The 17,611-nt window shown below is 43.3% G+C and overlaps 4 protein-coding genes across 6 annotated transcripts; 2 read left to right on the forward strand and 2 right to left on the reverse strand.

The window, feature by feature from the left end:
- Nucleotides 1-976: 976 nt before the first annotated feature.
- On the forward strand, nucleotides 977-5,614 carry LOC124202291 (RRP12-like protein). Its single transcript, XM_046598609.1, has 6 exons — nucleotides 977-1,346; nucleotides 1,411-1,648; nucleotides 1,708-2,104; nucleotides 2,162-2,234; nucleotides 2,318-3,706; nucleotides 3,768-5,614. The coding sequence occupies exons 1-6, from the start codon at nucleotides 1,122-1,124 to the stop codon at nucleotides 5,547-5,549; spliced, it is 4,104 nt and encodes a 1,367-aa protein (XP_046454565.1). The 5' UTR covers nucleotides 977-1,121; the 3' UTR covers nucleotides 5,550-5,614.
- LOC124208047 (solute carrier family 13 member 5-like) lies at nucleotides 5,615-11,412 on the reverse strand. Its single transcript, XM_046605748.1, has 19 exons — nucleotides 11,295-11,412; nucleotides 10,952-11,217; nucleotides 10,765-10,879; nucleotides 10,596-10,690; nucleotides 10,394-10,528; nucleotides 10,206-10,328; nucleotides 9,959-10,147; nucleotides 9,784-9,884; nucleotides 9,440-9,711; nucleotides 9,241-9,378; nucleotides 9,126-9,175; nucleotides 8,130-8,396; nucleotides 7,925-8,068; nucleotides 7,706-7,862; nucleotides 7,547-7,642; nucleotides 7,299-7,481; nucleotides 6,132-6,330; nucleotides 5,910-6,058; nucleotides 5,615-5,832 (listed from the first exon to the last, which is right to left on the reverse strand). Exons 1-19 carry the CDS (start codon nucleotides 11,400-11,402, stop codon nucleotides 5,734-5,736), a joined length of 2,886 nt encoding a protein of 961 aa, XP_046461704.1. The 5' UTR covers nucleotides 11,403-11,412; the 3' UTR covers nucleotides 5,615-5,733.
- LOC124202341 (UDP-glucuronosyltransferase 2B14-like) lies at nucleotides 11,289-16,385 on the forward strand. Of its 2 annotated transcripts, none has more exons than XM_046598690.1 (4): nucleotides 11,289-11,425; nucleotides 13,974-14,388; nucleotides 14,516-15,041; nucleotides 15,107-16,385. In XM_046598690.1, exons 2-4 carry the CDS (start codon nucleotides 14,035-14,037, stop codon nucleotides 15,598-15,600), a joined length of 1,374 nt encoding a protein of 457 aa, XP_046454646.1. In that variant the 5' UTR covers nucleotides 11,289-11,425; nucleotides 13,974-14,034; the 3' UTR covers nucleotides 15,601-16,385. The 2 variants fall into 2 exon arrangements, with proteins under 2 accessions (XP_046454646.1, XP_046454637.1); XM_046598681.1 differs by lacking the exon at nucleotides 11,289-11,425 and adding an exon at nucleotides 13,701-13,898.
- On the reverse strand, nucleotides 16,192-17,497 carry LOC124202418 (ras-related protein Rab-18-like). 2 transcript variants are annotated; one of them, XM_046598774.1, is made up of 6 exons: nucleotides 17,420-17,497; nucleotides 17,256-17,334; nucleotides 17,078-17,195; nucleotides 16,822-17,013; nucleotides 16,640-16,765; nucleotides 16,192-16,563 (listed from the first exon to the last, which is right to left on the reverse strand). In XM_046598774.1, exons 2-6 carry the CDS (start codon nucleotides 17,321-17,323, stop codon nucleotides 16,444-16,446), a joined length of 624 nt encoding a protein of 207 aa, XP_046454730.1. In that variant the 5' UTR covers nucleotides 17,324-17,334; nucleotides 17,420-17,497; the 3' UTR covers nucleotides 16,192-16,443. The 2 variants fall into 2 exon arrangements, with proteins under 2 accessions (XP_046454730.1, XP_046454727.1); XM_046598771.1 differs by having other exon boundaries at nucleotides 17,256-17,496.
- Between the last annotated feature and the right edge of the window lie 114 nt (nucleotides 17,498-17,611).

Below are 17,611 nucleotides of genomic sequence, written 5' to 3' on the forward strand. Positions count from 1 at the left end.
GAGTAGTGGGGGTTGACTTTTTCCAGTCAAACTTGTGTGCAAGCCTCGTATTAAAGCCTTATAAAGACTAGCTGGTCTCTCACAGTTGACCTGCAAATCAATTCAACATCATCATCATCTCTAATATTAATAAGGACCTTTTTTTCTATTCAACGTCAACTATATTTATCTGTGTGTATATATCATTAACCGGCCATTCATTCGCTATAGACGACCGTTGTATACCTCGCTGGCCTTCGCCCTGCCCGTCTTATTGTTGTTGTTCACGAATGTCGAAAGATCATTTCCGCTGATTCCGAGACACACCGGACATTCTTGATTACCCTCCTGCCCTTTATATATATATTATATCCATCTTTCGGGTGACTATATACATGATGCAGTAGATAGAGAGTCCGCCTATTTGTGTCTTCCAACTCTTGATTATATATAACATCAGCTCCTCCTCACTATGCCGACAGTCGTGATCACATCCGGCGTGGCTTCGGCGGCTATCTATCTATAAAAGAGAAAAGTTAGACTACATGGGCAGACTGTGGAGACGTCCAAGACTCTAAAGAATAGATATTACAGTTTAATACCGAGAGAGAGAGATGAGTATGAGGAGAATCGATCGCCCAGGGAAACAAAGGCAAAGAGAGAACAAAATAAAGGTCTAATAGAAAGAGATTGCGTGTAACCCGCGGTACTATGTAGGCTGGCTGCTACACACATTATATTGCAGACTTTTGCGAACAACCCGTCAAGAAGACAAACAACACAGACTTTTTGGACCGTTATAGATATACCAACCGATCAATTCGCATCGATCGGTCGTTGATTGTGCCAATTACTTTGATGCTTTTTTTTAAATTATTTATAGAATAAAAAGGAAATACATCTGTTGTTTTTTTCCCTTTTTCTCTCGGCTGTTAAAAACATTTCCAAGCGCACGGCTTCTTGGAAAAATGGAAAACTGCCAACGTCGCTGAGTCTAGCAGACGACAGATTCTTTTTCAGTTGGTTGACGACACACGTGCTAGTTGATTACCAAAATCACTGGCAAGTTTCGCCAGAGTCAACCAGTATAAAATTGCACGTAGTGTATTTGACGACGGTGCTTTTTCTGAATACATCACGCCATGGGCAAATTAAAAACTCGTATCAAGGGGCCTGGAAATAAAGGCAAAAGATGGGCAAAGGGACAGAGTAGCAGCTCCAACCCCACAATCAAGAAACATCGCGAAGTGGCGAAAACGAGGTTTTTCCAGCCATTTTTATTCGGGCCACCGGCTGGTTCTACCCAGAAAAGTGGTTTGACTGAAGAAGCTTTGAAGCAGCACACTTATGCATCTGAATCGTCAAAGGTAATTTTGATCTTTTGTTTTATTTGTTCAAGTCATGTTGATTAAAATTTTGTGTGCCTGACAGCCCCATGATCCCTCTGCTGCTGTTGAAGTCATCACTGCACCCCCGTCAGTGTCCCATGGAGATTTTGATGATGACGAAACATACTCAGTCATCTCTGGAAAGACATTCCGATCCAGCAGCTCAGTCAAGACATTTGCCACAGGGTTCTCCAACTGTAGCAATGTGTCTTTCAATAAACTACACAGAGGTTTCACGCCAACCTCATCTCTTCATAGAGAAATGTTGGCTGTTCTTGCAGGTATGCCATTTAGCATATGATTTTAGTTTTGCCCAATTATAATTTGTTCTTTCCTGCAGCTGTTTCGGAAGTCATCAAACAGGAAGGAGGCAAAGAAACTGACACGGAATACTTTGCAGTGTTGATGACGACACTGGAAGTGGCCGAGACTAGCGAAGATTCACTTGGCGCTACCCTTGCACTTTTGGGTATGGTCATCAAACGAGTTCCCGCCAGTGTTCTCAAAGTCAAGTTCTCAACGTCAGCCAAATGTCTACTCGACTTGCTGGGCCGATACATTGAAAGTGACAACAGCCTTCTGATTCGGTCGCTGGTCGGCTGTCTTGGTGTTCTACTTCGAAACCAGGATGTTTCAGCCTGGTCCTCTTCTTCCACCTTGCAAATTTACGACGCATTACTGACATTTGTGTCCAGCCCCAAGCCACAGGTTCGCAAAGCTGCACAACACGCCATTTGGTAATTTGAAATAGCGTCAAATATTTTAGTACATAATTAATTGTTCTTTTTTTACAGCTCTATCCTGAAAGGCAGCACCTTTTTGACTCAAGATGAAGACGCTCCCATATTGCACCCTGTTGCATCTCGGGTATGAATATAGGCCCTACTAGTAGTTTTGATTTATTGTTTAAAGTAATTTTCAAATTTGTATTTATTTGTTGTATTCATCAGACGGGCAAATTCTGTTTGACATTTATTGAAGAGCACGGATTTGGTAGCGAACCATCGCCTCTACTCCATCTGTTGAACCTCTTGAAAGAAATTGTTGCCGTCTTGCCCCAAAGCGAAGTCAAACCTTTGTGTGAATCCTTGCTGAAGCTCATGACACTCAACAACGTTCTCATCTCCTCTTGCGCCATGCAGTGTTTCCACAGCATGTTTATTTGCCGACCCAGGGCCATCACGTTGTCTGCCGATCTGAACGCTCGTCTCATCACTGCCCTCTACGACTACCAACCCTCTGCCAACGACACGCAACCCCTGCGCGGATGGCTGAGTGTCATGACCCAAGCACTTCTCAATCTCGGCCGACTGGACTCGCTCCTTTGCGTCGGTCATCTCCCAAGATTCTTCAGCGTGGCCACAGTTCTCTGGTCCAGCGACAGGATGGAAGTGGTTTTATCTGTCACTCCATCGCTGGCCTCGCTCATCAGCCAGGGTCTGGAACCGGCATTCAATCAGCCGGCGAATATGGCCGCCGTCACATCGGCAGCCGAGAAAATCACTAAAAGCGTTGAGCAAAGTTTGAATTATCAAACGGTCAAAGCCTGGAAGTACGTCATCCACTTGTGCACCACCTTGATCGAAGGAGTAGGCAAAAGCCGTCCGGAAATTTTGAAAAGTTTGATCAAATCGCTGGCCAGTCTGCGCGTTTCGCCACGTTTCCCGCACGAAGCTGAAGCGGATTTCGCTATCGGCAAAGCAGTTCGTGTTTGCGGCCCTCGATTCCTCTTGAAATGCATCCCGCTGGGCATCACTGGCAAAGAAAAGAATTCCTACGAATTCCCATACAGTTGGCTCCTGCCCATTTTGCGTGAAAACATTCAGAACACGGAACTCGGATTCTTCATCGAATACTTTTTGCCGCTGGCCCAGATGTGTCGTGCAAGAGTCCCTCAATGTAAAGAAGATCAGGATCGGGTTGGCTTTCGGATATTTGACCTCCTCCAGCGTCAAATGTGGGCCCTTTTGCCGGGTTTTTGCAAGTGCCCGACAGATGTTGAAGTTTCCTTCAAACAGATTGCCAAATTGCTGGGCCAAGCCCTGGCTGATCGACCAGACATTCGAATGGACGTGATGGCCGCTCTTCGTCAGCTGATTATTCATTCAAAGACGGACGACAAGATTCGGGTCGAGGTGGCCCGTTATGCCAAGAATTATATTCCTTTGCTCTTCAACCTGTTTACCACCAAATCGACCACCGACGAGGAAGAGTCTCAACGCGAATCCGTGTTCCAGACGACGACCTATTACCTGCAAGTGGCCGATACAGAACTGCTCCACTCGCTCTTTGATAAAGCCAAGGAGAAATTGACGACAGCATCGGCCAGTTTGAAATCGGTAAATGAAATAACACCAAATTTTATTGAGCCAAATGTCTAAATGATTTATTATCCATTAGGAGGACAAGGCTGTAGCGGAAGAGAACCAATTCATCTGGGAGTCTGTTTTGGCCTTGTTGCGAGCCTTGGTGGTTTACCAGGACCCGGACCGTGTCGAGAGTTTTGTCCAGCTCGTTCTACCGTGGATCATGGGCAGCGAGTCGAAACCCCAGAAGAAAGCCTATCGCATTGTGGAGGAAATCGTCGGTGCCGATGAGGCCAGTCCGTGTGGCCGTCACGTCCGCGCCAGTTTGAGCCGCATTGTCAAATTATTTACAAGCTCGAGAGATATCGTCAAAGCACCGAGTCGGGCCTCGAGGTTGCGCACTTTGTCTCGCTTGGTCGCTTTATTGGCCGAGCAGCCGTCAACTGCACCCAACCGTCGCTTCCTGGTCGCTTCTGCTTCAGAGGCGGCATTAGCTGTCAAAGGAGTCGGCGAAAAGGTCAAAGCCGCCGCTTTTGCGCTCCTCGTCGATGTCGGACGCATTTTCCAAAAGTGGTCCTCTGATCCGCAAGTGGCACTCAGAGACTACGTCACTAAACTAATGAAGGGAATGTCCAGCGATGACGAGGCTCACATCGCCACGGCTGTCACATCCGTCACCTACGTTGTCCACGAATTCGCTTCCAATTGTACAGAGGAGCTCATCGACACTGTCCTGGAGAGCATCTGCACCTTGTTGGTGACTGGAAATCGAGATGTCGTCCTGGCCTGTCTCGTTTTCATCCGCATGTTCACCGTCACCGTCCACTCGCAGCGACTGCCTCTCTACTTGAAGCGGCTCATCACCGGCCTCAGCTCGATGGACGAGGAACTCAAACGGACTTACCTCATCAAGACGCGCGATATTTTCATCCGGCTGATCCGTAAATGTGGAGCCGATTTGGTCATGAAACTCGTCCCCGAGGATGACACTGTCCTCCTCAAGCGGTTGAATAACATCCGCAAAATCGAAGCGCGGAAGAAGAAGCAAAAGGAAGAGCGCAAAGCGGCCGGAAATGAGGAGGAGGAAGACGATGAAGACGAGACGGAAATGGCGACGCAACCCAAGACGATGGAACACGTTTTGGCCGACAGTGACAGCGAACTGGAGAATGATGAAGAAGACAAGGACGTGCGGAAGAAGACGCCCAAGACGTGGATTCAAGAGGACGAAGGATCCATTGTCGACTTTTTGGATCCAGCTGCAGCCAAAAAAGTGTCATCGACTAATCCTGCGCGCGCCATGCTGGCGCAATTGACGGCCGAGAAGAAGAAGAAGAAGGAGAGCATCTTCAAAACAGCCCCCGACGGTCGAATGATTATCGATGATGGTGGCGACTCATCCGATTCCTCTCAGGAATCGGACGTCGACTTGAGCAAAGCGCTGGACAAGATGGAGGTGGACCGCAAACGTAAAATCGACGACCACGAATCCATGGTCGACGAAGAAGACGAACCTTCGTTCAAGTACCAAGCGGGTGGATCGGGTATCCATCGACCGGTTGCGGTGGCCGTCAAGCCATCATCAGCCAAGCGAACCGTCCACAAATTGACGACCAAGCAGAGAGCCCAGCAGAGTCAAGAGAAGGTGAAACCGGCCGATTACGGAGTCGAATACCGTAGCGAAAAGGCACGTGGTGATGTGAAGCGCAAGGGCCAACCTGATCCGTTCGCTTACGTTCCGCTGAGCCGCAATGCTCTCAATAAAAGGAAAAAGGCGAAGATGAGTGGTCAATTTAAGGGACTGGTGAAGGCGGCGCGCAAAGGAGCCTCGGTAGGTAGCAAGATCCGGGGTAAAGCCAACAAGGCCAATCAATAATTGCGTTGTTTCCCGCCCCGATGATGAAATGGTAAATATATCAAATCAAATTTCTCCAATTCAAATTCGGTTTTTTTGTTGTGGTTTATTTTAATCGACGAAATCGCACGTGAAATAATTTGACATTTAAAAAAGAAAGAGAGAGAAGAATTTTGAAACAAACAAAAATCAGGTCGATCGAGTTTTAGAGTGGTGAAATGTCATTCAGGCTTTCGTCGGAGATGCACGTCGCGCTTAGGTGACTGCAGACGAGTCCTTGATTGGCGTCACACGGGCAGAGAATCTTTTGGCATTTTGAGAGAAAAAGAGAAATTTGTTGGTTTGTGATTGAGAGAGAAAATGGAATGAAATTTCAAAAACCTGATAAGCATCTTTAAGGAAGATTTCAAGGCCTCCAGGGTAAGCCAGCGTTCTATTGGTTATTGAAGGCTCGTTACTGCTGGTCGGTCGACAGTCTTCACCTAAATTCAATAATGGCGCGCACCACGGCGTACTGTACCGCATCATACCTGTTGTTCAATTTACAACGTTTTAATATTTAATTTGATGGAAGAGAATCTTAATTTTTTTTTCAACGATTACCAAGTAGGCAGCACCGGTTGGGACCACAATCTTCGTTGGATCGGCAGTCTCCCATCGCTGAATGGCTGGGAAGAGGTTGTAATATTCCAGCCAACACCACAGTCGCCCAGCAAACGAAAAGTAAACCGCACTCTTTCATCATTTTTACGACAATGACCGGTTCGAACTGACGGCACTGCGTAAGTATTGATTGGGGATTTTATGTCGACTGATTGCTAGCAAAACGTTGGAAGACGTTTTTACTTAAACGATTCCGGCTAAAAGGGGGGTCCAACCTGGGTTCAATAGACTTAAATTGACTTGGCACGTCGGACAAAAAAACAAGTTCGTTAACTCTTAATGATAGGAAATCGTCGGTAAAATAATCGGAGCAAATGTTCTTTCTGTTTTTGTTGATTTCCCACTCACGTTACTGTGACTCGACTCGCTGCGTGCAAACAACTAAAGACTGAGACTTGCCCGTGCCGCTGTTTTAAGACAGTGGCCCGTGTGTGGATCCGTCCGGTTGTCCCGCCTCTCCTTCTTCCGCCTATTGTGGTCTCAAACCGACGAAACAACCCCCAAGTTGCGTTTTTGTGCTGCATCATTATATTGGCCACCCACAACCTTGTATATTTTTATTCATGCAAATCTTGTTCGTACAGCCTTTTCATCTGGTTTCCGGTTGTTCCATGACCAATGCAATCTAACGACGAGGAGGAGCTGCTGGTGGAATTCCCCCGTGATGCAAGGTGAACTTGATATCAGTAAGTTTCTCCCTTTTTCTTTCTTTTCAGTTTGTTCTGTGCAATTAGTTTCACTTCACGCGTCATGTCAGGAATTTAAAGGCCAAGGTTAGTCACTTACAGCACAATTCTTGCATGATTATGTTGCCAGGGTTGACCTTCACCTCAAAAGGGAATCTTCTCCAAAAAAGGGATTGGGTTTGAACCGGAGGTGAAAGTGTGATTCATTTAAAAAATGCGTTACGTAACGTTTCTTCCTTCAATGGTGAAAACTTCTATGTAAAATATATTTTAACCAATCAGGGATGAGGGTTCAAGCGAGTTGCACACATGAAAACTGATGGGTATGACTCGAACGGAAAAAGTTGGAGGGACATGGCTAAAAAAAAATAACCCCAAATAATTTTGGACCAAATTTTGCTAAACAAAGGTATTTTTGTTAATTTTTAGAATCGTTGCCAATCTGCAAATTTCCCATTCCTTCAAGGATTTGAGATGAAAACAGCTTGCTGTCGTTCGAGTCCTGAAGTTGAGACAGTTGATTCGTTGCCCACTCGCTCAATTTGATGCTCTCTTTCTTCTTTTGAGAAGGGCATTTTGAATTAGATGCCATGTGCACAGAGGTCTGAATGGTAAACATTAATTCATCAATTTCTTTCATATTATTGACTAAAATTTGTTTTTACTTACAAGCATAAGTCCATACAAGGCTCTAACATTCTTTGGATTCAATTTGGCTGCTTGGGAATAGTAAGACCTTGCTACTTCAAGATTTTCATAGCCTCCCTGAGTGAAAAAATTGTTGCTTAAAGTATTGAATTTAAAAATTGTTCAAGCTAATTAAAATACCTGAGTATACTTGATTTCTGCATATCTCTGAAGGTACAAATGGTTGAAAGGACTGTGCAGCAACAACTCTTCAACACAAAAAGCAGCTTTATTCCACTCCTGTTGGCTGATGTAAAGGTCACACAATTCCATCCATGCTTCTTGGTCAGCCATGAAGCTAAGTTTTTTAAATAGGTTAGCATTTACTTTTACATAAACTTGGAATTTTAAGTAACTTACATTCTGAGATAGTCAGTCAACTCTTTAATGGCCTCAATAATCATTCCCTGAGATTTGTAGATTGTCACCTTACGCTTACGAGAAGCAGCATTGGTTTCATCCTTCTTGATGATTAAATCAAGAATATCTAAAGCATGTTCATACCTGTGGGAAGATAAATGTGTTAACCGAGAGGAAGACTTTCATTTTAAAAGTGAGTTAATACTTTTCTGAAGCCTCATATTTCATTGCTTTGAGTCTTTTTACTCTCAAACTATCAGGAAACTCTTGATTCAATTTTGAAAGACAGAAATTGGCCACCTCCATGTTGTGACAATCAAGCGCTGCAATAAATACTTGCTCTAAAACGAGCCATCCTTCATCCCCCAATTTACCAAAGTGATTTGCCAATACTTCATTCCACAGATCAACGACATCTTCACTTTGCCGACAGTTTTCCTCTCTCCAGTTCCTCAACAGATCGCGAACATCTTAAACACAGACGAGAAATTCAAGTTCGACGAGGTTACAGCCGGTGTAAAAAGAGAAAAACAAGTAAGACAGACGTTTGATTTTTACCTTCCCAGTGTTTGTACTGTTTTTCCATATTTGATGAATGACTGAACAAAAGTGTTTCAAGATCTATTCAAAAGATGAACTAGAAATCACAATGATTTTAGACAAAACAAACACGCTATTTCAGTGACAACTGTCAAAACTGAGAACTCATTGAAGTCATGGAATCTCTTCCGTCCAACTAATTTTAGTCTGCGACGCCGTTGCCAGATAACGGTCTGACAATCAAGTTCCGCGCTAGAAAAACAATTTATCTTAATAAATTTCTTTTGAAAAGAAAAAAAGGACAAAGGTTAAAAAAAAAGTTGCTTAAGTGTCTTTTATTGGAAATATATTGAGAATGATGCATTGTCTTCATATAAGATTGCTATCACATTTGGCCACAACAAGTCAGTATTATACACTACACTTACAAATTGTAAAAACTATACAAAAAAATTAAGCGATTCAGGAATCTGGGATGTTTCAGTACTTTAAGATCTCAATGGAGATTTCTAAATTGTAATTTTTTTAACAAAAAATTTTTTAAATTTCTTTTTTTCAGTTTGGTCGCAATAAAATAGCTCGATGACGAGCTCCATCAGTCCAGAAGGGCAATTCTGGAGCGTGTAGATCAAAGATAGCATCGCCGACAGTCTCCATAACGATGCATAAGACAAGTATGCTGATAATATTCATGACTACCCCAGCTTTAATCTGCAAGTATGATGGCATTGAATTAATATTGCTCTTTGTTGTTTTAAATAGTAAAATACCCGTACCATTTCTCCAGCTTTCATTTTTCCGGCTGAAAATACCATGGCGTTGCTGGGTGTACCAACGGGCAACATGAAGGCGTGACAGCAGCTGAAGGTGACGGGAATCATAAGGTATAATGGATTCATATTAGTCACTTCACCCTGTGGGAAAGAAAAAGACGAGTTAGTTTGTTCTCTGTAAAAGTTATGTTAAACTTCGTACAATTTGAGCTACGATTGGGAGCAAGATGGAAGCGACGGCTGCGTTTGAGGCTATTTCGGTCATTGCGGAGGCTAGTAGACATACGAGAAACATAACGGCAAACGGAGGTAAGGCCGCCAAAGCAGAGAGGTGATTGGCGAGCATAAAAGACAATCCAGATGCTTTAGAAGCGTCGCTAATGGCAAAGCCTCCACCTAGTAAAAGTAGAACACTCCAAGGAAATCTCTGCTGGACGTAACTCCACTCGAGTAAAGCTGGACTGGAGCCAGGTGCTGGGATCAAATTAAAAGCAAGCGGTGTGATTGATCGGTTGGGTGTAAAGGGCTTTAATGTTTTAAAATTACCTTTTCCCGGTTTGCTAAAGCACCAGAAATTCGGCTTGGATGGCATAATGAATGCCAGAAGGACAATAGCAATGGCTACAGTTGCATCACCGATTCGATGCCTATTATGTAGTCCAATTTAATAATTAGTTCATTATTTTTTACAGTTGTATAAAAGACAAAGAAATGAACGTACTCGAGAGGGAACAAATCCTCCCATCCGGGCATGAATTGCGGGTCTTTGGAGACCCACAAGACAATCAACAAGACAAAGAGAAACACGATAGATTTTTCGTAAAAGGTAATCGGCCCAAGTTCTCTGTATTGGCTTCGAATCGATGACTTGATTTCTGTTTTGCTCCTCATGCCACTTTCTTGCCTTGATCTAGGTCGTAACAAAATCAGTTAAAAATCCTATTTTAATTGTTGAATTGAATTCTTACTTGAAGTTATCCATGAAAAGAATTTGAAGCCAGACCCAGGCGAGGAGGGTAGTAATCAATGCAACGGGAACGCCGATAGCCATCCAGGTAGCAAAACTTAGCCCAGTTTCAGATCCGTACAACCTTGAAGTAAAAATTTCGTTAAAATTAAATATCCCACTATTTTTTTAATAAATGTTTTCTTATACTCTTCAAGAATTCCTTTGAAAGCCAACGGCGGTCCTGAACCAATCAAAGTTCCCGTTCCGCCAATACTGGCCGTGTAACTGACGGCCATCAGGAATGGAACTTTGATTCTGCGTTTCATATCGACCCCTTCATTGCTAAATTTTAAAAAAAATTCGTCATTGAGTTAAATGTTTCCTTACAGGGTAAACTACAAAAGTTTACCTTCGCTCAGTCGGCTGCTCTTTCTCGTGCACGGTAGCCGAGTGACCCGGAAGTGAAGTGATACCGTTCATTCCTAATTCTACATCCTTGGTATCCTATTATTAATTAGAAATATACGTAGTTATAATTTACTAGCAACGATTAAAAACTAATGGAATTAAATTCTTACTTGAAACAGTTCGTCGACGACAGCGTCCACAATCGGGATCAACATGGCCGTGACTCCTGAATTTGAAATCCACAGCGACAGGAGCATACTGACCATCATAAAACCCAACATGAGCCTGTCAAAAGATAATTCAAAAGTTATAGAAATGCATGCTATTGAATGGATTTTAACTAAAAGGTATACATACCATCGTGGATTGGTGCCAAATGTGAGTATGACTCTAAGTGCTATTCTGCGATGTAGATTGGACCGTTCGACGCCTAGTGCCAGCACGACGCCACCGAAGAAGACAATGTTGGACTCTTTGATGTACAGAGAGCAAACTTCAGACGTGCTCAAAATGTCCATCAACGGGAAGATAACAATAGGTAAAAGACTAGTAACGGCCACTGGTAGAGCCGACGTGAGCCAGTAAATGGTCATAAGCAAGACGCCATAGCCAGCACGGGCTTCCTATTAAATTTTTTAAAAAGAGACATTTGTTTTAATTTGTATTTTTCTTTTACAGATTTCAACATTTAAATTCTCACCGCTCCGTGAAAGACCAATGGTAGAAGCAACAACGGAGTTAATATGACGACGAATGTCTTCAAGTAAGGACTGAAATGAAGCTGGAAGAATTTCTTACAGCTAGACATGGTGAATGATTTCCTGGAATCAGGTAAGAAAAAAACATGTTTTAAAAATTTAAATTTCCAACAAGCCAGAATGTCGTACGCAATGACCCTTAGTACGACATATCGCACGCAACGACCCCATGTGAGCCACGGGCCTGTATAATTTGTTATCGGGGGGAACAGAGTTGTCTGGATCTGATTAATATAAAAGACGGCAAAGTCAATATTTAAGATTAGGAAACTTCCAGTCGTCCCGATTTACTAGTCGTCTGTGTTGATCTAGCGCCCTTGACACTACTTATAGACGATATCGTAATAGCGAGCGGCTATATATCTAAGATGTACTGTAAACATACTATTGTATACGCCAGAGGTGAGACCGGGTCAATTGCTGGCCAGCACAAACAACGAAAAGAGCCGGAAGAACTAAACCGGTCGCGATAGAAAAACGCCATCACGTCGGGCAATTCACTTTTGTAGCTGCTCAAGTGCTTAAGTCGTTATGATAGAATTGCAATTGAACTTGTTACCAAGTCGATCGTTCCCATGGCAACAAGAACGGCTACTATCGATTTGGTTACCGAAAATGATGTAGCTAGAAAAGAAGACGAATTAACACACACCTTTTAGGGAGGGTTTCTAATTCCAGTAAAACAAGAGGCTGCTGACCAGCTGCAAACAATGTTGGGCGCCCGGTTTCTCGTTAGCAACACACTGAATTTTCATTGTCACACCGTGAGTTTATAAACTAGTCGAGGAGGAGGGAAAAAAAATAGAAGAAACGGATGGACCGGCTACAATGGGCTGCCTAGCTCGTGCGGTTTTTCACTATAAGATCCTTGAGAACGACTGGCATAAAAGGATTGGCTATTCACGCCCTTACCGCAGCAGCTACAACATATTGAATTGCACAGACCGACCGAGTGTATAAACATTGCCTGTACCTGACGTCAATCGAAATTGTTGCGTTATATCCGGAATAATGTGGAGTAGTTGAACCAGATGATGTGACGTCAACGTGGAATTGGTTGGACAGTCAACAAAGACGGCGACACTTGGCACTGGACTGTCGATGAATGGGAAAAGAAAAGATCTGGTTCCTTCCACGACATATGAGGAGGCCTGGGAAAGAAAAAAGGTGCGTGTCTAGAGGGTAAAGGAAGATTTCGAGAGCCAATAGGCTGGATGGATCCGAAGACTATATTAAGGCTAGGGGCGCATTTGTATACCTGTCTTGTTATTCTCCCTAGGCCAAAAAGGCTCAACCTTATTTTCACTTTTGGGTTGGGTTTTTCCGACTAGGGTCCCATTCGCATACCATCAAGTTATAGTGTCGTTAAGTTAAGGATTTAGCTTTGAAATCTTGTTTTTCTTAACTAGTACCCGTTGACGTTTCTCCCCCATGAGACCTGCACGTGCTGTCGTGGAATTTGCATTTCGTGTGAATCGACCAAACAGGTTCCGTTTGTGAAACGCCATTGGCTTATTCCCGCTTATCTATAATGACAACGACGTGATCAAATCACCATCGTCCTTTTTTTTTTGAAACTTTAGACTAATGTTCCTTTTTCTTTTTGTGAACTTTGTTCAATTCAATTAAGACTCGCCATAATTTTGTAGCATTCATCCATTTTCGGTCCGTTTTACGTCATCACAGTTGGCCATCCTCACGAAAAGGAAAACAAGAATGTGATTGATTGCCGTCATTCTCAAAGGGGAATAAAAGTTCCAAGGTAATCCCGGTGTTTTCAGGATAGAAAGGGTGGATTTTCGATCGAGCAACAACAAGGACATTTATTAGGGCAAGCGCGAATTATGTGGTAATACCGGACCCATAATATCCTATATTGCTATTAAGTTTATTCGGCCTTGGATACAGTCGCCAAATGTACGCCCCTTTTTTATTATTCGAATTAATAATATGTACTAGTGTATATCGCTTATCTCGCCATCGTCTCCCCATAGATCGCATTAGTTTTATTATTACACCGAAGAAATAGAAAAACAACGTCACAGACTGGACGAATAGACGTGTAGACATGTAAGATGTCTGAATCATTATCAGTGCCATGTCTCAGTCCGGTTTTTTCCTAAAGTTTTTCCAGACAAAAGAATAAACATTTAGGCAATACACGGTGGGGGGTGGAGCAGCGTCTTGCCACATTTCCTACAAGACCCAACCTGTACAATATTCTAGCTCGCAATATATCGAAACAATCAAGTCCCATCATCATCCCTCCTCCCCTCCCTCTGCATTACGGTATCGTCCGGTGAACTGATAAGACATTTTCTTTCGGTGTATAAATACCAGGGTGAGTTTGGTCGAACAGCACACAAGACACTTTCTAAAACTTTACCAGCAACATTTGAAACTAGAATGTCGTTTTTACCTGCTCAAGTCTCTGTTTTCTTTGTCCTGATTGGCCTGGCCAGCTGTCACAACATCCTGGTCTTTATGCCATTCGGCTCCCATAGTCATAAAGCCACTCTTATTCCACTCATTCAAGGCCTATTAGAGTACGAAATTGAATAAAACAAGACTTTTCATTATTAAATTCAAATTCTAACTTTTTATTTTTGCGTCTATTTAAGGAGGAACCACAGCGTGACTTTTATCACCAATCAAGAATCGACTGACCTTCGTTACCATAAAATGATGTACAACTTGGACGAAGTCGTCGTTCCAAACTTGAATTATTCCATGCTGGACCCGGAAAGCGCCGAGCAGAATTTTTTCGAAATAGCCGCCAAACAATCGATCGGCTCGCAGTTGAAAATTTTCAGCCACTTGTCTGGTCAAGTGAACCGAGTCCTCGATCAAACGTACAGCGACGCTGGCGTCCAATCGGTCTTGCGTCACGGCCAGTTTGATTTGCTCCTGTTGTCGCAGGTGGTCTCCTATGCTGGCTACCCTCTAGCATGGCATTTTCAATGTCCTTTCATATTATCCAGCCCGAATGTTCTAATGACAGACTCGGCTTACCTGTTGGGCGATTCTGAGCACACGGTAATGAAACCTTCATGAAGGCGATCAGGTCTTCTATCAACATTTTGTCCTTGAAATCTCGCTCCTATGTTCTTATATAATTTTGAATTCATTACTGACCTGGCGCATATTTTTATTCCGTTTCAAGGAGTACGTCCCTTTCTTTCTGATGGCCCTGACGGACCAAATGAATTTGGTGCAGCGCGTAATCAACACGGTCGTCACTCATCTGCTCAACTTCTACCAGGACGTGTTCGTCTTTCCGCGCTTGCAGCCGGCCATCGAGAAATATTTCCCTGGGGCTCCTTCCTTGATTGAAATGAAGGCCAACATCACCGCCGCCTTTGCCAATACTCATCCAGCGTTCAGTTATCCTCGAGCCTATCCACCAGGTGTGGTCGAATTGGGCGGAATTCACTGCCGCCCTGCCAAACCTCTTCCGCATCGCCTGGAACAATTCGTGGCCGAGTCCGGTAGCGCTGGTTTCATCGTCTTTGGAGTCGGTTCCATCATCCCGATGGACGAAATGCCTAGAGAAATGCTCGACGTTTTCATCCGAGTCTTTTCACGCTTACCGCAACGAGTCGTCTGGCAATGGCGAGGCTTCAACAAACCGGCCAATTTATCCGACAACATTCTGCTAGTCGATTGGCTTCCGCAACAGGATCTTTTAGGTATTTAGGAGCTTACTAAATTTCGAATGTAAATTCAAAAATTAACGGTGAATTATTGCGTACAGGTCACGAGAAATGTCGACTGTTCCTGACTCACGGAGGCCTATTGAGCACGCAAGAAGCGATCTACCACGGTGTTCCCGTTCTGGGTTTGCCGTTCATTAGCGATCAGCTGCTCAACATGGACAAGGCGGTCCGCGACGGCTATGCCCTGCAATTGCGCTGGAATGAGATCGAAGACAAGCTGCTCCACCGCACCATCCACGAGCTGATTTACCAAGATTCGTACGTGGAAAATGTCCGCAGACGTCAGAATTTGCTGCACGACCAATCAGAGAGTCCGCTAGAGCGCGGATTGTACTGGGCCGAGTACATTGCACGACACGGTGGCGCCCCGCAGTTGCAGCTAGGCTCTCGCCATCTCAACCGTTTCCAGCGATCCTTGGTCGACGTCTACTTAATCCTGGCCGCAATCGCTTGTCTCTTGATTTTCGCCACTTGGCGCTGTCTCGGCCGTTTCGAGTTCGTTGCCCGTCTGACAAAACTCGATTTATTTTAAATTGCGATCTCAAATTTTTGTAAATAACCTTTCCATTGTCGTCATTATTAAAAGAAATCTGGCTCACGTGACCCGGTGTCTAGACAGCGACGTATTGTGCAATCAGCCACCACAAGTGGCGTCGTTTTATTTCCTCCCTACTACAGATCGCGTCATCGTAACCTCAAAGGGAGGCAGCGATAAACTCGGTGACGTTTACCGACCATCACGCCACACGCGTTTCTTTTTTAATCGTGGGCTATAATCGACCGATTTAAAAATATTTTAGGTATTTCCCACGCGTGTGCCACGCGCTCAAACAAAGACGGAAATCTAAATAAACACAAAAATAACGTTTAAGCAGACCGACGTCTAGACGATTGCGATTAAATGATTAGAATGATTGCGTCGTCACGATGATAAAGAATGAATAACTGTATATCGTGTCCTACATCGAGTCAAGCGCTACGACATTCAAACAAGGAATCAATCGACAACTGCTGTTCCACTTTTCACAGCGATGCAATCATCTCAAGATAAACAGAGTACATATATGCTTAATCTAATAAGCGAACTTTCAGTGTACGTATCTAAACAACGGGAAAATTTGGATTATTTTGAAATAATGTATATTTTCACGCGCTTTCCGAAACAAACCGACATGATGTGGATTTCTGACAAGAACATTTTTGTTAAAGAACTAATAAGCCATGATTGCTCAACTGAGCAGCTTTCTCTTTACCAACTAATTAGTCGGATGACGAATAAAGTTGGTCCATTGTTGGACAGCAGACGCATCAAGTGTCTCGAATTTCGTAAACAAACCCCGAAGAAATTTACACAATAAGAATGACAGTTGTCTCTTCATACCAAACTGCAGTAACCCGAACATGACCAAGGTTGGCCGCCTTCAGTTCTGTCGGAGAGGGACATACCTCTTTGAGAGGACGCATCGGCTTCCCATAAACCAGGCGTCTGAATAATCTGTGGGGAATATAAAACATGATAACACAAGGAATCGACAGAGATAAGACTCTTTGGGGAAAAGTTATTTTCGTACCTTTTGTACAAGTTCTTCAAAGGCCATTTGGACTCCATCTTTAGTTTTCGCGCTTGCTTCTATGAAAAGCATTGAATGTTTTTTGGCAAACTTGAGCCCTTCTTCTCTGCTTACTTCTCTTCGTTCCTGGGAATATGAAAAGTGTGAAACAATGTCCACTGAACGTTACTAAAATATCTTACCTTGTCTATTTTGTTGCCTATCAACATTTTGACAATATTTGTGTTTGTAGCGTATGTTTCCAGTTCATCAAACCATGCATCCAATCTGGAAAAAGATTGTCGACTGCACACATCATACACCAAAATAGCACCCTGTGCATTTCTGTAATAGCTGGGTGTCAGTGTTCTAAATCTCTCCTGACCAGCTGTGTCCTGGAATTTTTCAAAATGATAAATCAACAAATGGAAAATGATGTCAAGTCTGCTCGTGTCATACCCATATTGCCAACTTGACATTGTTTCCATCAATGTTGATCAATTTGACTTTAAAGTCCACACCAATGGTAGCAGCCTGTTCATTGTCGAATGTGTCATCAGTAAAACGAAGCAGCAAACTGAAAGAACAATAAATCGAGATAAGGTTTGATAAACGAGTAATACAACGCTAATCTAACCTTGATTTACCAACGCCACTTTCGCCAGTAATGAGGATTTTCAACGTCGTTAACACGGAGGGATCCATTTGGAAGAAAACTGTGGCAAAAATCAATCACAATTACTTGTGTCGATGACGCAATATTCACAGATCAAGATCAGCTATGTGGAACAACGTTACAACCTTGTGAGAATGAAGCTGATTTGGCTCAAGTTGCAGTTGTATCTCTTTGTTGACGTTTTGCGACGACAGACGACCAGAGACCGACGTTGGTTTGATAATGGCTTTTTCATCATCAAAAACAACAAATAAAAGCAAATGAATATTCAAAATGATTATTATCTTTTTATTTAATTTATTGCGTCGTGATTTCGG

This window comes from Daphnia pulex, chromosome 2 (genome assembly GCF_021134715.1).
Source record: "Daphnia pulex isolate KAP4 chromosome 2, ASM2113471v1".
Classification (NCBI taxonomy): domain Eukaryota; kingdom Metazoa; phylum Arthropoda; class Branchiopoda; order Diplostraca; family Daphniidae; genus Daphnia; species Daphnia pulex.

What these genes read in the sequence shown, in the direction of transcription:
- LOC124202291 (XM_046598609.1), top strand. Translation starts at nt 1,122, where the DNA reads ATGGGCAAATTAAAAACTCGTATCAAGGGGCCTGGAAATAAAGGCAAA. An exon ending in GCTGCACAACACGCCATTTG is followed by an intron (nt 2,105 to 2,161) that starts GTAATTTGAAAT and finishes CTTTTTTTACAG; the next exon opens with CTCTATCCTGAAAGGCAGCA. An exon ending in CATCGGCCAGTTTGAAATCG is followed by an intron (nt 3,707 to 3,767) that starts GTAAATGAAATA and finishes ATTATCCATTAG; the next exon opens with GAGGACAAGGCTGTAGCGGA.
- LOC124208047 (XM_046605748.1), bottom strand. Translation starts at nt 11,402, where the DNA reads ATGTCTAGCTGTAAGAAATTCTTCCAGCTTCATTTCAGTCCTTACTTG. An exon ending in GAGCAGCCGACTGAGCGAAG is followed by an intron (nt 10,529 to 10,595) that starts GTAAACTTTTGT and finishes TTTAAAATTTAG; the next exon opens with CAATGAAGGGGTCGATATGA. An exon ending in CAACCGGTGCTGCCTACTTG is followed by an intron (nt 6,059 to 6,131) that starts GTAATCGTTGAA and finishes ATTGAACAACAG; the next exon opens with GTATGATGCGGTACAGTACG.
- LOC124202341 (XM_046598681.1), top strand. Translation starts at nt 13,759, where the DNA reads ATGTCGTTTTTACCTGCTCAAGTCTCTGTTTTCTTTGTCCTGATTGGC. An exon ending in TGGGCGATTCTGAGCACACG is followed by an intron (nt 14,389 to 14,515) that starts GTAATGAAACCT and finishes TTCCGTTTCAAG; the next exon opens with GAGTACGTCCCTTTCTTTCT. An exon ending in TCCGCAACAGGATCTTTTAG is followed by an intron (nt 15,042 to 15,106) that starts GTATTTAGGAGC and finishes TATTGCGTACAG; the next exon opens with GTCACGAGAAATGTCGACTG.
- LOC124202418 (XM_046598774.1), bottom strand. Translation starts at nt 17,323, where the DNA reads ATGGATCCCTCCGTGTTAACGACGTTGAAAATCCTCATTACTGGCGAA. An exon ending in AGTGGCGTTGGTAAATCAAG is followed by an intron (nt 17,196 to 17,255) that starts GTTAGATTAGCG and finishes TTGTTCTTTCAG; the next exon opens with TTTGCTGCTTCGTTTTACTG. An exon ending in ATGTCAAGTTGGCAATATGG is followed by an intron (nt 17,014 to 17,077) that starts GTATGACACGAG and finishes GAAAAATTCCAG; the next exon opens with GACACAGCTGGTCAGGAGAG.